General features: G+C 41.1%; 1 protein-coding gene across 2 annotated transcripts in view; it reads right to left on the reverse strand.

Annotated features, from left to right (window-relative positions):
* Positions 1-2,063: 2,063 nt before the first annotated feature.
* Txlnb (taxilin beta) overlaps positions 2,064-16,666 on the reverse strand; it is a 41,012-nt gene continuing 26,409 nt past the window's right edge. The window contains exons 5-9 of one of the 2 annotated variants that reach the window (XM_026786353.1): positions 14,782-14,901; positions 12,648-12,722; positions 6,999-7,091; positions 4,342-4,437; positions 2,064-3,150 (exon numbers count right to left, since the gene is read on the reverse strand). In XM_026786353.1, the coding sequence (XP_026642154.1) occupies positions 2,392-3,150; positions 4,342-4,437; positions 6,999-7,091; positions 12,648-12,722; positions 14,782-14,901 (1,143 nt within the window). In that variant the 3' untranslated portion in view covers positions 2,064-2,391. The remainder of the gene's footprint in view (positions 3,151-4,341; positions 4,438-6,998; positions 7,092-12,647; positions 12,723-14,781; positions 14,902-16,666) is intronic. The other variant, XM_005360987.3, reaches the window with a different exon arrangement.

Below are 16,666 nucleotides of genomic sequence, written 5' to 3' on the forward strand. Positions count from 1 at the left end.
CGGATTTGAGGGAAGTTATAGCCTCTGAAACTGTGCCAAAGTTACACACATTTGTGAGTGATGCGTTGCTGTGAACCCCTTTTGAATGCAAATACTAAACTTTGGGTGTCAGAATACTTAATTTATTGGACATCAGCACCTCCTGTTTGTTTGTCTTTCTAAGCTCTAGGACCAAGACCTATTTGTGATGATCTTACTCTATTCTTTGAAGCTCAACTCTTGTAAACTGAAGGGATTATTATGGTGAATATTTGGCTTTGAGTTAATTGAATGTTTAATTTTCAGTAGTGTTGAACTTGGCTGGATATCATAATGATTATAATATGTGAAGCCTCCAAAAACACATGGATTCTCAAATAATGGCATCCTTTTTTCCTCTTATTTTTTTCTCAAATGGTATTTTTGTTATTTCCAATACTGTCTATTTTAAACAAATTTTATACAGTTTTATAATTCTTTTACTGCACGGTCATTGCCTACTAGCTCCTTGTGTGCCTTGGCAAACAGCCACAAGCTCCTCTGAAGAATGACTTCCTAGAGGAGTAGTCAGGAATCTTCCTTTATCCATTTTCCTACCTGAGTTCAACTTTTTGTTTGTTTTGTTTTGCTTTTGAGACAGGGCTTCTCTGTGTAGCCCTGGCTATCCTGGAACTCTCTCCGTATACCAGGGTGGTCGAATTTACAAAGATCCACCTGCCTCTGCCTCCTGAACGTTGGGATTAACTGTGTGCACCACACTACCCAGAAAGTTCAACTTCTTAAAGTAGTGTTAGATTAGACGTTCCTCTCTTGGAGCGCCTTCTGTCTCCCTCCTTCCCAGCTCTTCTGTTTTGTTACTATAGTTTATTTTAGCCCAGGCTGAGTAATTCATGCTGTCAGTGTTATTAGAGGTTCTTGTCAACAATGAGAGTGTAAAACTCGTGTGGACAATCCCTAGTGCTCTGGCTTTGACATCTATGGAGTCCTGTTGTGTTTGAATTATGAGTAGACTCCTTCCCTTTTTAAAATTTTTGTACCTCTGCCTGTACAAAAATTCTTCGAGCAGAAAATGTGTTGTCTTTGTAAGCCTCATCACTCCTATTGAAAACGTGTGTGGATTTCTGTTTTGGAAAAAGAACATTTTACTTAGCATTAATTGAGATGTGGGCCAGGCATTGATACAGAGGAGGGAATTCAGAAGAACAGATGTTTTGAGATAAAGACAAAGTTAGAGATAGCAAGAAGTGGGTATTTTCTTGAGATATCAGTAGCCAAAGAGGTAGGGATGAGGGCCAGAATCTGTAGCCTGAGGACATTCAACCCCTCAAGTCCTAGATTCTTTTCCCATTTCTAGCCACTTGCTCACAGGTAGTCAGGAGTAGGGTGCTTCATCACAGGGAAGTGATGCTAGGAACCTGGGAGGAAGCTGGCTCAGAAGATGAGAAGAAACATGTGAGGGGACTACCCCCTTGTGATTTTTCCCCTTTGCTGTCTTGGGCCTCTTGCAATCATTTTTGTGTATAAATGACATCTCTACAGGAATTCTAACATGCTTGCTATTTCTGTCATTTGATCAGTTGGTTAAGTTTCTTTATCTTACATTAGGTTACTTTTTTCAGCCAAAGTAGCGATGGCCTAAATATTTGCATTACGAACCCATTTCAGATTCATAAAGCATTAGTCTACTATAGTCCAGAGTGGAAGTAAGAGAACTTTTTTTTTCTGTGGCTTTGGAGCCTGTCCTGGAACTAGCTTTTGTAGACCAGGCTGGCCTCGAACTCACAGAGATCTGCCTGCCTCTGCCTCCCAAGTGCTGAAATTAAAGGTGTGCGCCACCACCACCTGGCACAGTAAGAGAACTTTTGATGAGCATATAAATATCTTGCAATAGGGAACAATCTGTAAGGAGTGAAATATACTTGTAATGTATGACGACTTTATATACACGTATGGAAATACTTGTGTATATATACACATGAATGTACTATTTATCCACATATGTACACGTATATTATATACACACATAAGCACAGTGTATATTATGCTATTTAAATGGAACCTGAGTATTCATTATAGCTCTTTTATTTGTGAAAATAAACGTAACACTCAGACTATTTATTTATTGTAATGGGAGACCTTAAATAACAAATCTTACTGTTAATAAACTGGATTAAGGTACCAGCGTAATGGAAATGAAATGTGTATTTGCCATTGATATGTCTGGCTGCCAATGGAAACATTATACAATTACAGAAAATTTTCACGTTACTTAGAAATTGCAAACAGCAGCAAAGACTCAGCATTAAAAATGTCTTGACCCTAACTTTCTTCCTAGTCCTTGGAGTTCCTTCCACAGACATTCTGCTGTGAGGAAGGCGCAGCAGGGCGAACAGCCTGAAGAGTGCATGAGGCTTAGTCCACTCCATCCAGACTGGCCTCTATGGGGATCCCGGTGGAAGGGCCTGGAGGGATCTCCGTGGCTGCTGGTGGGGGTTGCTTGCCTGGCTCATAGCCAGGCACCACAGCAGGGACTCCCTCACACTCTGGAGATGGTGGAGCAGTGCCTGTTGTCTTCACTACATCTAGGGAGCCCTGACCTGGGGTCTGATCAGAAGCTTTTGCCTCTGGCTTCTGGAGCTTCTGGTCCAGGAGATTCCCAGCAGGAAACCCCTGGCTTTGGAGCTCTGCCCCTGCAAGGGTACAACTGGCTGTAGAGACAGGTGCAGCCTCACAGACCTCATTGGCTGCAGCCTGAGAGCCCACAGGAGGTTCAGGACTCCCCGAAGCAGCAGGAGGATTCGGGAGGGCTAGTTCGGGCTGCTGGGGGGTGATGCCACTTCCATCCTGAGCACCCATCTCTGCTGGATGTCTTTCCTCTGGTTGGTCCAGGGTGGACTCTGGATGATGAAGAATGGTAAAGGCTGTGCTCAGGTTTTTTATGGCGTTTTGAACACTGTTGGCTTCCTCTGCATCTATCTCTTTGTCTTCAGAGACATTTGACTCTGGCTCTTCGTCAGAGGTGTGCTGACCCTGCTCTTCCTTTTCAGACATTTTTGCTTCTCTGATTTTTTTGTAGAGTTCTTTTCTTTCTTCTTGTAAAGCACGACACAGGTTCTCCAGCCTCTGAATTTTCATCACAAAACACTCGTATTCCTTAGCTCTCAGGGCTTTCTGTGACATAAACACACACATACACACACAAAATGGCATGAGCAGTGAATTCCCTAGAATGCTCTCCAGAGATTAAACTATTCGTCCCAGAATTTGTCTACTAGGTTTGAACAAACATTTATGGAAATCACTATGTTTTTCTGTTTTGTTTTTTTGCACTGGTTGTTAGACTAATAGAATTTTAATCACCATTGCCTGTTCTTCGGAAAAGGAACATGGCAAACCTTCTTTCTGCTTCAGTGAAAAGTCTGTCAAATCTTAACCTACATGAATCTTCTGCTTCTAAGAACTGGAGGGTATAAGCAAGAGTTTGCATGAAATGAGTGAGACAGAGGGACTTCGCCCTCAGGACTCTCGTATGTGTTCTAGGGATATGCCTTCTTCATAGACAGACTGCTATATGCTAACTGCAGCAGCCATTTGACTCGTGTTGATGAATCATGAACACGTGTCTTGGGAATTAGTTGCATCTTGGAATGAATAGCTAAAGTGTTAATTATAACCACAGACACTCACCACATGCTTATTCATGATGTCGGCTGCTTCAGCTGTTCAGTTCTTCTTTTCTCTGTTAACAGTGGCGTGTGTGTGAGCATGGGTGTGATCCTAATCATCTTACTACTCACTACCACCCCAGTTACCTTTTTTACTTGTTAACACGAAGGGTCTTCACATGTAAGCCCTGTCATTCATGTCAGAGCTTATATATCTTTGCTTTTAGAGTTGAAAAAACCTGCAGGTTCCAGCGTAATATCAGCAATCTAATACCTGTTGGAGGAGTTTTTAAAAAGCTTTCTTCATATCTGTCTATAAAATAATCTACATATGGGATATCTGGGTTGGTGTCTTCTCTCAGTATGGTCAAACCAATCCATTCATTCTACTTGCTGAGTGCTAAATGGTAGAAATTCAAGGTCAAGTAAAACCTTCATCAAAACCTTTACAGTCCAGCAGGCCTGGTGCCAGAGCTTTCTACTCAATAATCCTGTGACTAAGGTTTACAAAGGTCTTTGACTCTCCCTTAGACTTCTAAATGACCCTTAATCTTCTTTTCACTATATTTTAATGTGTCACATCTCCCTTGGAATTCAGCCTGTATTCAAACATAATCATTTGCATTAGTAGGTTGCATTGACTGTTTTGATAGGATTGGGGAAATGGAGATAAAAGCTAAGAAAAGAATCGCCTTACCTCTTCAATCATGTCCAACAGAGCTTTGTTACAGCTCTCAAATCGGGCTTTCCATGTGGCTGTATCCTTCTCCAGCTTCTTCATTTTTTTAGTTGTCTACAGAAATTAGAGTGTTTTAGTGTTAATCCTGAGGAGTTAATGTCTCAAGGAAGCAATTAGTTCCACATGTGACACCAAGGGCAGTCTTTTTGCTACCAGCTGGCGAAGCAAACAAATGTTCAATGTCAACAATGAAGATTGTGGAAGAGGAGTGATTCATTTCTGAGTCCTCTTACTGAGGACTCTTACATTACTGAGATCAGTAATGAATAAACTTATCTGCACGGGAGCCAATTCAGGAGGAAGGAAACTACTTAGGAACACATCGTTGTTGTTGACTTCTCTTTCATTTAAAATAAAAAAAATTTCCTTCGTGAGACCCATGAATAAGCTTGCAATTTGAATCAGTTACTTTTTTGAGTAGAAGCTATCACGGTGAGAAAGCTGGGGTTGCTTTTAGGTATTAAATTGTAGATAATTTGCTTATTCACAAAAAGCTGCTTTTCATCGTCTCTTTATTTTTGCTTACAGGGTAAATTTAGGTGAGTTCACAGAACGATTATTACACATTTATTTCATCTTTGAAACAGTCCTATGAGAAAGGCTCCATTTCCCTCCCTATTTAATAAATGGGGAAACTGAGGCTCAGGGACATGTATTAATATCTAAGCGAGTTAGCAAAAGAAATTCCTCATTTTCTGCAACAAATGAAGTCACTGTGTATGAATGTGGGTGATATAGAAGTGATCAAATCTTTTTTTGAGTATAAGATTACTGGATATTATTTATTGTAGAATCACCTCTCTGCTTGTATAAATTGAAGGGTGATGGTCGGTATCATTCCCTTTTACGAGCTATACATGGGTGCTTGCTTCTTTTTTATTTTTACTTCAGTTATTTTTGAGACCAGATTTCATTCTGTAGTCCTGGCTGGCCTAAACTTGTTCTGTAGACCAGGCTAGCCTGGACCACACTGAGGTCTGCCTGCCTCTGCTTCTTGGGCAAGTGCTAGGATTAAAGGTGTGTGCATCCATGTCTGACTACATGCTTCCTTCTTGAGCAAAGTTGTCTTAGGCACCCACTGAGGCCAGAGGCTGAGCCCAGACTATCAGCTCTTACTCTAAGAAAAGGTAGATGGGTCTTGAGTGGATTTTTTGTTTGGATCATATGTCAGCCGGATTAGGTATTTGTAAATTTAAGAGGTTAACTTTAATAATTTGATAAAAGATATAGAGCCATATTGAGAGTTACACAAACATGCATACCAGGGTCTTTGTTGTTTATTATCTGGGAATTATTGGATTAACTAATGTCCATAAATGAATTTCAGATCAAGAAAACTTGATTTAATACCCTGCTCTCAAAATATGCAATCTTGAAATAAAATTTTAATCTTACCACTCTAGAATTTAAAAAAAAATAACAAATGGATAGATCTACTTAGAACCAAGAAAGCTAGCAACAAATATTAGTGTAAAGGCTACATTTTTTCACTAAAATAGATTTTGAAAGATACTTCTTGCACTTATAATTAATGCCAGTGCCTGTTCAGAACTGTTCAGAAACACAATGTGTGTGTGTGTGTGTGTGTGTGTGTGTGTGTCGTGTGCGCATGTGAGCATGTGTGCGTGCACAAGGCTATATTTGTATAAGTCAGAGGACAACTTTTAGGGATCAGCTAGTTATCTTCATCCACATTGTTTTGAGTCAGGGTCTCTCTTGTTCCACTGCTATGTCTCCCTGTGCTAGGCCAGCTGGCCCATGAGCTTCCAGACTATTTTTCTGTTTCTGCTTCCTATGTTGCTGGAGGAGTCATAGGATCACAGGTGTATCACCACCTCACCCAGCTTTGAACATGGTTCCAGGGATCTAAACTCATCATCAGACTTGTACAGCATGTGCGTTCACCCTCTGTCGTCAGAGACAGGATGCTGATGCTGACTTCCTGTTGTGAAGATACTGTTCTAAATAGAATGTTAATGTCATGTCTGTTGGTAATATTTGTACCTTATATTTATAAAAGGTTTGCAAAAAAACTTTTAATAGATTGATTTAGTTGGACTTCACAGTTTTGTGAGTTATGCAGAAAAAAATAACATCTCAGTTTCTAGATAAGAAAAATAAAAGTTAAGAGAGGTAAATAAATAGCCTAACAGTACTTAAAGAATAGTTACAAATTCAGTATTTGAACTTACTCTTCCATCTTCTTATTCATATTTTGATTCATCAGTTATATTACAATTATGGGAAGGAATCTATCAATGCTAGTGTTGTATTTTTTAGGTACTTAAACATTTGTTTTTAACCATTAGAAAGTGAGATTTTTAAACTTAATGCTAATTCCGTCCTTTTTGAAGCTAGCTATCAAGATGAATAAATATTGCTCATTCCAGAAAAAAATGAGTCCTAGCATTTTGAGACTGTTGATTAGATTGATTTACTGGAAAAATTTTTTAAAGACAAAAAAACCACACCCACTGAAAGTCTCTTTTCTGCTTATAAAAATTTCATTGCATCATGAAATGCATTAAAATACCTTAGCCAAAGAAAAATGAATGCAAAGAATTGCCTATCAAAACAAAAAAAAATGTCAATCTTCGTGGATACACAGTACTCACTTTATCCATTTCCTGCTTGAAAGTGGCAAACACTTCGTTGCTTTTTGACAGTGTACTCTGGAACTCCTCAAACCTTCCTGAGTAGAGAGTGAGCTATAAACAGAGGAAAGAGTACATCTATTTTAGGGCTGCTTTCAGAATGCTTCCAGGGGGAAAAACATGTCATTGTTCATTATTTGAGAAGAAAAATGATTTAAAGGCATTCTCAATACAGGGTTAGTCATATGTTCAGTTACTATGTTTACTACAAGGTCAGTGTAGCTTGGTAAGCATGATTGAAAATTTTCATTTAAAAATTGTGTGTGTGTGTGTGTCTGTCTGTCTGTCTGTTGTCTCTCTGTCTGTAGGTGTCTTCTATAGCTCTCCACCTTACCATTTGAAAGAAGGTCTCTCAGTGAGTCTAGAGCTTGTCATTTCAACTGAACTGGCTGGCCAGAAAGGCCCAGGAATCTTTCTGTCCCTTCTACCCATCAGTGCTGCAGTTATAGGCATGTGTCACCGGGCTTTTACATGGGTACTTGAGGTTCAAACTCAGGTTCTTATTCTTTTGCAGCAAGTGCTCTACTCACTCAGCCATCTTTCCAAACTCATCGCCTTTCCCTCCCCTCCAGTTTTCCCCTTATTCCCCTCCACAACTTTTTTCTTCCAATTTCTTGGGCTCTATCTTTTGAAGAATCTATTGAATCCTCTTATTGTTGTCTAAAATTTTTTTAAAGAATAAAATAACATATATCATTACGGTTTTATTACCTCTTAATTTTTACAAACATCTATTGATCACTGAATATACATAAGTACCACATATATAAAGATATTTATTTAACACATGGGTCTTGTTTATGAGGTACTTGCATTCCTAATGGGAAAACAAACTCAATGACAACTTGACTATGAGATGTTCCAATACAAATTACCAAGTCAGAGCTTTATTTGCCTTGGGTTTTCCATGTGATCAGCTTTTACACCTAAGCTAATAAATAGCTGTAATCTTAAGTTATCCTGACCCAAGAATGAATATGATAATCATTTGCTGAAAACAGCAAATAGAGATCAAAGTCTATCTTATACATGACTATCTCCCAGAAATATTGAAAGGGGCCTTTGGATATTACTTGACAGTGTTTGTTTGTTTGTTTGTTTGTTATCTGGGTCAGTTGGGGTCATTGGGATCAGCTGGAGTCAATGACCCAATCCCTTAGAAGACTGTTAATAATAGCTGTAAAGTTCCTTTCCATTCCTTTCCCATGTGATGTTTTCTGTGCTGTTCAATAATTACGCAGCAAAGCCCTTCATTGGGGACAGACAAAGGGACAGGAAGAGACTCACAAGACAGTTTTCAGGCAAGCAGCAGATTCAGGCTCATACAACAGGTAAATCAGGATGACAGAAGACACAGGAAGAATGAAGTAGAGATCTCAAACCTGGGCTCACGGGGCTGAAATGCTAGCTCAGAGGTTAAACACTTAGGGTCACAACCGAAATGTCAGATCTGGACTCACTCTTGATTAGACAATAACAAGGGTCAGTGCTTTGATTTCTTTCCTTCATGTGACACCAATGCAAATTTATTATTGACTGAATTTATTACTGTGTTCAAGTCGATGCACTGACAAAAGTAAAACAAATATTTTAAATATATGTATTTAGTATGTGGCGAGTGTGTGTGTGCGTGCACTCGCATGCATGTGTGCCATGGCATGCATGTGGAGGAGTTGTTTTTCTCCTTGTGGGGCTGTGCTATGGAGCAGACTCAGGTTGTCACATTTTGCCAAGAATTGGGTATTTCTTCATCATCTTTAGTTTTTACTAGATTACTCCAATTGGCCATTTTTGTTTTGCTTTGTTTAAAAATTAAATTGTGTAAAAATACACACAAAATTAATCACCCTAACCATGTGAAGTATGCAGATCAATATTGTTATGATTGAATTGTTGTACAGCCATCTCCACAATGTTTTCATGTTGCAAAATAGAAACAATGCCACATTAAACAATTCCACAGACATCAAACAACTTCTCATATACTCCTTTAAGTGGTCATGTCTTAATATTCTCCTTTCCTTCCTATTGGACCTCTTTATCATAGACAGCACAGTTTATGTAGCTTATCAACTGCTTAGGTAACCAGAATCAGTATTATTTTGTTCTAACTAAAATTTTGTACTTCTTATTTCCTTGGTAGATATTTATACCATAGAGTTGGCCTTCTATTATCATGTTGACACAATGTGTGTTTCATTTGACAGGAGCTATTTCCAATTTCAATGTGGGGTTTCAGAGAAATGTGGAAAGGAAATCAAGAAATCATGCCAGGAACATGCCAGGGACAGAAATATAAACAAGTACTTCATGGTTAAAAGTTACAAAAATTGCTGCAAAATATCACCTTAAAATGGACCAAAAGGCTCACTTTTATTTTTTTATTCACTTTTTTTTTTGTATTCAGTTATTTGTGTTTGGGGGTTCATGAATGCCACGTGGATTAGTGGAGCATAGAGTATAACTTTCCAAGGTTGAGAATCAGCTCTCTCTACATATGGGATCTGGGGAATCACCAAGCTTGGCAGTCAGTGCCTGTACGCACTGAACGATATCGAGCCGGTCCTCATGTATTGCTTTACCTGAACACCAAGTTCTAGTTAGAGGAGGAAATGGATGGAACTATGCCTAAAAGTTATGTTAGTAAGACTATGAGATGATGGAGGAAGGTCATTGGTTAATAAAGAAACTGCCTTGGCCCATTTGATAGGCTAACCAGCCCTTAGGTGGGTGGAATAGACAGAACAGAATGCTGGGTAGAAGGAAGTGAGGTAAGATGCCTCAGACAGATGCAATGAAGCTCCAGCCCAAGATGGATGTACACTAGAATCTTCCTGGTAAGACACCACCTCGTGGTGCTACACAGATTACTAAATATGGGTTAAGCAAGATATGACAGTTAGCCAAGAAGAGGCTAGATACAATGGGCCAGGCAGTGTTTAAATGAATACAGTTTGTGTGTTGTTATTTCAGGGCATAAGCTAGCCAGGCGGCCGTGAGCTGGGCAGCAGGAACGCAGCTTGCTGCTCCTTCTACAATGAGACTTGACATGAAAACAAGTCCTGTCCCCAGAGCTGTTGCAGAGAGCTTTCCCCTTGTCTAAAGCCAAGGAGAGGCTATCTGAGTCTAGAGACTATGATTATACCTTTTCCCTGATCTTTCCCCTTGGGTGGTAGTTTGTGTCTGTGCTGTCAGACACTGCCGGCATTCCACATTTGCTACTCTCTTCATCCTTACTGGTCTGATGACACCCCATTAGTCATGACTGTTGTATCTAACTGATCATCTATGACAGCTGCTCTTGCCTCGGTTTATACAACTGAGAGCCAGACACCACTTTCCTAAGTGAGAAACACATTCCCAGCTCACCAGTGCTGCCTCGTGATTGAAAGTGACTTCCGATCTAGGAAAACAAGTAAACTGTCCATTGGTATTTTTCTCGCTCAGCTCTTAAAAGTGGGCATCAAGCCCTTGACTTCCTGCTGTTCCTACTCCTTTAAGGACAATTAGAAACAAGGAAAGCGTGTAATAGAATTCGGTTATGTAAGTTGGCCAGGTCGCACGGCATTTCTGTGGAAAGAGCCAGTACCCTGATCTTAATACCTGCACTCATTCAGGATCAGCGGGTGGGTGGGGGATCAGGAATGTCCGCCTGGTAAATACTTCTCAAGTTTGAATGGATAGAGTTGAGAAATTGTGCTGTATCTCTATGTTTTCATTTCCCACACCATTAAACTCCCAGATCCTTGGTTCTATTGAAATGGGTCAGTCAGTAAAATGCTTGCTATGCTAGCATGAGGATCTGACTTCTAATCCCCAGCACCCACCTTAAAGAAGCCAGGCACAGCAGTGTGATCAAAGCACTAAAGAAATGGAAATAGGCGGCCATGGGTAGGGCTCGCTGGCCAGCTAGTCTGACCAAATGGCGTAACTCCAGATTCATTTCAAGACAAGTCTCAAAACATAAGGTGGACGGTGACTGAGGAAGATACATGATACTGACTTTTGGCCTCCACATACACTTGTGCAGATGTGTACACTGACACACAAGGACATGGACATGACACATATCTACACATAGACACAGCTGTTGGCAGCCACATACACGCACCCTGGACTCTGTTGGCAGCTGAATAAGTCGCTCTGGAGTCCAGAAACTAATATTAATCTACTCATTCAAGTTAATTATTGGTCTTTAGCGAAGTGATTTCTTGTTGTAGACAATGTGAACAATGCCTCGCATAAAGTACTGCCCAATGTTTCTCTCAAGCTCAGTGTTTAGTGAGCAGAGATGGGCCAGAGGCTCCGGCTTGACTCTCTGGGTTTTCTCTGTCTCACACAGTAGAGTCACACCTTTTTTACCACTGTCCACAGGTTAGAGGCCCACCACTGCTCGCCACTCTCAACACCATGATTTGATGAGTTCTACAACTGACTCAAAGGTAGCCCTGAGCTTGTAAATCTGAACCCTGTGGTTCTATGAAAATCCAGAAACATTATCTTTCAAATCTCTAATTAGTTTGAAAACTTTTCTTGAATGTTTTCAAAGGATGGATTTTATAGAGGACAACAGTTTCCCATCGTATTCTCTGTACACATCTCATAAATTTGCTTTAGGAAGGCTATCCCGGGCAAAGTCACCTGTATGTTTGCTGCGATTTGTTATTTTAAGTTTATTCTTGATGTATTTTACAGAAAATGGCATTTGTTGAATTTGCTCATTTATGCAGTAAGTATGCACGTTTTGTTTTTTTATTTACTTATTTACAAATAGTAGAATTCTAAAGTCAGTGCATAAACATTTACAGTCTTAACGCCAAGATAAAGTTCTAACTTCTGATGCCCTCCCCTTCCATCTATTTTCTCTGTGAACTCCCCATCCCTTTAGGACTTGGGCATTTCTCCCAACAGCAGTTCAGAGTCCCTCTGTGGACTGTGACAGAGAATATTTTCCAGGAGGGCCAGAGCTTCATGTCAATAGGGAAGAGGGATTGCCCTGGCTTCTGCACAGAGCCAGTTGTCCCAGGAGGTTATAGTTTTGAGCCCAAAGTGGGAATTCTAGTAATCTGACAAAAATGCCAATGACACCTGAAGCCAAATCAGAAGGATTCCTGATTTCCCACCACTCCTAGCCATTCACCATTGACAAGGTCAGTCTCTGATAACACAGAAACTTGGCCTCCATTTTTTCTCATTTTCTTGGTGTTATAGACAGTATCCCAATGTCATGACTGTTTAGGATCGACAGGTATAAAGATGCTTCTGAACAGGTTTACATTTCTTCTCACCTTAGCTGTGCAGCAGATCAGGTGACAGAAAAGAAATAGGAGAGAGAGTGGGAAGCTGGACATTAGCTTGCTGGGGCTGACCTCTTCAGTGACATCATTTGTCTGCAGACCTCTGGCCTATGTAATGTTGGTCGCATCATTTCTGTTGCGTAGACATAATACTCTACTTTCTTAAATATAATAAATGTGAGGTTGTTCGCGTCTCATCCCCACTCCCCATGCCCTGCCACCTGTAAGCTTTGCACAGGGATCTTGGGTCCCAGCCCCTTGGTACCAGAAGGAGACTACCCCAACCCTCCATATGTTGGTCTCCTCAGTTCACCTGAGCCTGCAGCACCGTCTCTTGTTCCTTCAGCACTTTGGCCTGAAGTTTCCACTCTGCTGCCTGGCTCAGCAACTAGGAGAAAGGAGAATGCATGGGAAGAAAGTCTAATTGTTTCAAATTGCCGTTTGTTTACCATATATGTATAAAACTTTCTTCTTACACTTTGTCCCTTAAGTATTTTTTTTTGAGGAGAGAGACTTTTGCAAATATAAGATAACAAAGTTAAAGCTAAGAAAACAATTAGTTTAATATGTTTGATTTCCCAAGGAAACTAGTGTCTTTAACAAAAAAAAAAAATTAAGGATCCAAATCAAGTATCAATCACTCAAAATGTAACCTCTCTCCAGTCTCATTGGTGAAAAGATTCCCTAGAAATTGCAGGAGCTTCCCAAGCAATCCTTTCCCACCACCACCATCAACCTTAGTTTGAGCATCTCCAGACTCTCCCACCTGGGCCTGACTGCATGCAACTGGTCCATGAAATTAGCACTTAGTTATTCTCCAACACAGCCACATCACACGTGATGCCTTAAGAAATACACATTCTTTTTTTTTACCCATGGTTCTTGACATAGTCCTTCAAACATGTGTCTGACTCTCCTCAGGGGATCACTAACGGGTAGACCCCCCTTGGAGAATACAATCTAGGATGTATAGGGCATGGTTGAAATCTGTGCTTTTCCATTACCCAAGACGGTTTGGCTATCAGTGACCCGTGCAGCACATTTGATAAACAGAAAAGCTGGATGGGTTGTTCTGAACCTAAGAGTCCTCTAGTCCTAAGAGTCCCCATCTCTCTCCCACGAGGAAGCCTTTCATATATAGCCACTGTGGTTAGACATGGTGGGACTGGGAGCAGATGGCTAAGCATGTTGTTTTGAATTAAGGTAATGTTTGTTTATCTGTTTTGATGCACAGCTTTAGTCATTGTTTAGGTTTGGATCTTCTGGTCAGAGCTCAGAAAAGTTTTTCATTTTTTTTTTTAAGTCATGTCTACAGTATGCCATGAGAATGCTAGTTGTTGATTTCCAGATAATTGTGCCATAACCTAGAGCTACTAGTCAAGGATACACTATTGGTCATAGGAGAAGCCCAAGACACTGTCGGGCACAAGACCTGTAGGCTCCTCTGGCTGTCTAAGGATGTGGTTGAGGAGTGCTGTTGCTCACTCTTGGAGCCAACAGTGCCAGTCTGTTGGCTATCTCTGATTATTCTGTTAGCATGGAGAAACCTCCAGTTTGGGACGGATCTCTCAGCAGAACTTCCCTGTCATCTCCATCTCTTCTTTCTAGCTGCCACCTTCCTAATCCAAGTCATCATCACACCTCATATGGATTGTGCTGGGAACCCCTGCCTTCTTTCTTTCTAGTCCACTTTCCATTCAGGAGTCACATTAACCTGTACACATGGGAGCCGATGATGTCACTTCCTTTTCTAGAACGGCTCAGTCATTTCCCATTATATTTGGAATAAGATCCAACCGCTTCCCCAAACCCTACAAAGCTACACAGTTGTATCCTGATTACCCCCACATCTTGAATATTTCTCTGCTTGCTCCACCTTTTCTGGCACTCCCCTGAGTTGGGGGATGCCGTGGTAGGTCTAACATCAAACCTTGTTGGTGACAAGATACCACTGCTGGAGAAGACTCCCATGAGCCAGTTCCTCAGAAGACATGGCTCATACACCCTCCCCGCCTGTCCTGATCACTCAGTCTAAGGAAGGCCCCCTTCAGCCCCACCTCAGGTCTTCCTTATTTGCCTAATAACTTACTATTATCTAAATACCCTTCCTGTTTTGCTTGTTACCGCTTGTCTCTTCCCACTCAGCCTCTAATCTGCCTGGTAGGAGATGGCCCTTCTCTGTCTTCTTCCCAGCTATCATCTAGCGCCTCAGATGCTCTCAGCAGATAATAGGCACTTGAAAAACACTTGTTGAGGATGCTGAATGACTGTTCTGTGTGAATAATGGGATAGGCCCAGTGTCTCCTACTGGGCTAGCCCATTGACTTCCCCACAGATGTCTGGGCTTTTAAGTGAGTGTAGCGATCTGCCATCATCAGACAGCTTTCCTGGAGAGCCCCTGACAATGAGATGAATTGCATATGAACACCGACTAAAAGGATAAATACATATTCCTTTTCCCGTCTGTGCCGCTCCTCTGCTTCCTGCATCATTTCTTGGGCCTGTTCAAGTTTCGCATCCACCAGCTTCTGCTGCAGTTCTCTGTGTTTAAATATTTTGTCCAGATGCTAAGGGAAAAGAACGCATAAAAGCCAGGCTTATGAGCAATGCTTAGAAAAGCAAAGATGGAAAATAACTCACATGAATACAAATTTCCTAGTCTTTATCATTCTAAGGAATAAACACTCTGGCCTCACTAAGGGCTTTATATTAAAGCCATAAATTGGTGAGAGCTCCCCCCTTCTTTGCATTGTTCAGAGGAAGCTTCAAAAGGTGGAGGTGACAGACGTCACAGGCATTAATGCCTAAAGGTACCACATGATTTTTCTCAGTTTGATAACCAGTTGATATGATGCTATTCATTGTGTCCCAGACAATGCTCCACTATACTCTAGCTTGGTAATATGACCCTTTTCATGACTATACAGCCTTTTTTTTTTTTACCATAAAATGAATATAATTTATCATGGTGAATTCTCTGTGTGTTTGTCTCAAGGGATGTAAGAAACCCTTGGAGTCCCTAGATGTGTGTGACTGAGGCCCAGACACCTTAATGCTTTGCTTACTTTGTCTGAGGCTAATGTAGTTTGGGTCTGAATGTCCCTCCAAAGACCCAAATAGTAAATGCTTGACACTTTGGGATGTGGTAAAAATTCAAGAGGAGGAACTTGCTAGGAGACCCTCTTGTCTTAGGCAGTTAGTGCCCTCTCTTCCTAGTTGCTATGAGGTGAACAGCTTGGCTCTACCCCCACCTCTCTCACCATGGTGATGTGCTGCTTTGCCATAGGCCCTAAGGTGATGGGGCCCCTTGCTTCTGGACTGAAACCTTCCAGTCTGCGAGCCAGAGCAAACTCTCTTCCAGTGAGCCGAGTGTCTCAAACATTTCTTACCATAAAGGAAAGCCGAGAAAGCCAGAGAGATGACATGACCTGGGCTTATTGATTAACCAATAAGCAGTCAGTAAGCAGTCGGTCTCTGCCCTCCACATCTTGACCTCTAGACTGTTTGAAGGCTGTCTTGACTGTTAGGATGCCCCCAGCAGAAAGGGGACATATGAAATATTGGATTGGGCTTTACATACAACCAGTGCCGGGGATGTACAACTAGTATTCCAGGCCATTTCTAGCTGACCTTTGTCAGGAGAATAGACATTTTGCCTTTGGTTCTTCCTTTCTCCTTTACACCTCTATCCTGGATGGAATCAAACCTTGTGACAAGAGAAGATAGCTAGACATTATGGCTTGCTGTGAGGGGTTCCCTAACTGCTGTGATCATGCGGTCCTGACTCAAATATTATTTTCTGGATAAAGTCTTAGCATATTACCAACCCAGCTGCTTGTCGTCTCAATGTAAAAATACTGAAAATGAAAATCTTTGTGACCATAAGTGATCTAGTTTCCAGGCTGCTGAATTCATACATAAAATGTGGAAATGATAGTGTGGTAGCTAATTTTGATAATTTGATGGGATCCAGACTCACTGGGGAAGAAAAGCCTCCCCCTTTGAGGGACTGTCTCTATTTACTTAACTTCTGGGCATGCCTGTGAAGAACTGTCTACATTTGGCTAACTTCTGGGCATGTCTGTGAAGAACTGTCTACATTTGGCTAACTTCTGGGCATGCCTGTGAGGGACTGTCTACATTTGGCTAACTTCTGGGTTTGCCTGTGAGGGACTGTCTACATTTGGTTAACTTCTGGGCATGCCTGTGAGGGACTGTCTACATTTGGCTAACTTCTGGGTTTGCCTGTGGGGGACTGTCTACATTTGGTTAACTTCTGGGCATGCCTATGAGGGACTGTCTACATTTGGCTAACTTCTGGGTTTGCCTGTG

The sequence above is a fragment of the Microtus ochrogaster genome, linkage group LG4 (assembly GCF_000317375.1).
Source record: "Microtus ochrogaster isolate Prairie Vole_2 linkage group LG4, MicOch1.0, whole genome shotgun sequence".
NCBI classification, from domain to species: Eukaryota; Metazoa; Chordata; class Mammalia; order Rodentia; family Cricetidae; genus Microtus; species Microtus ochrogaster.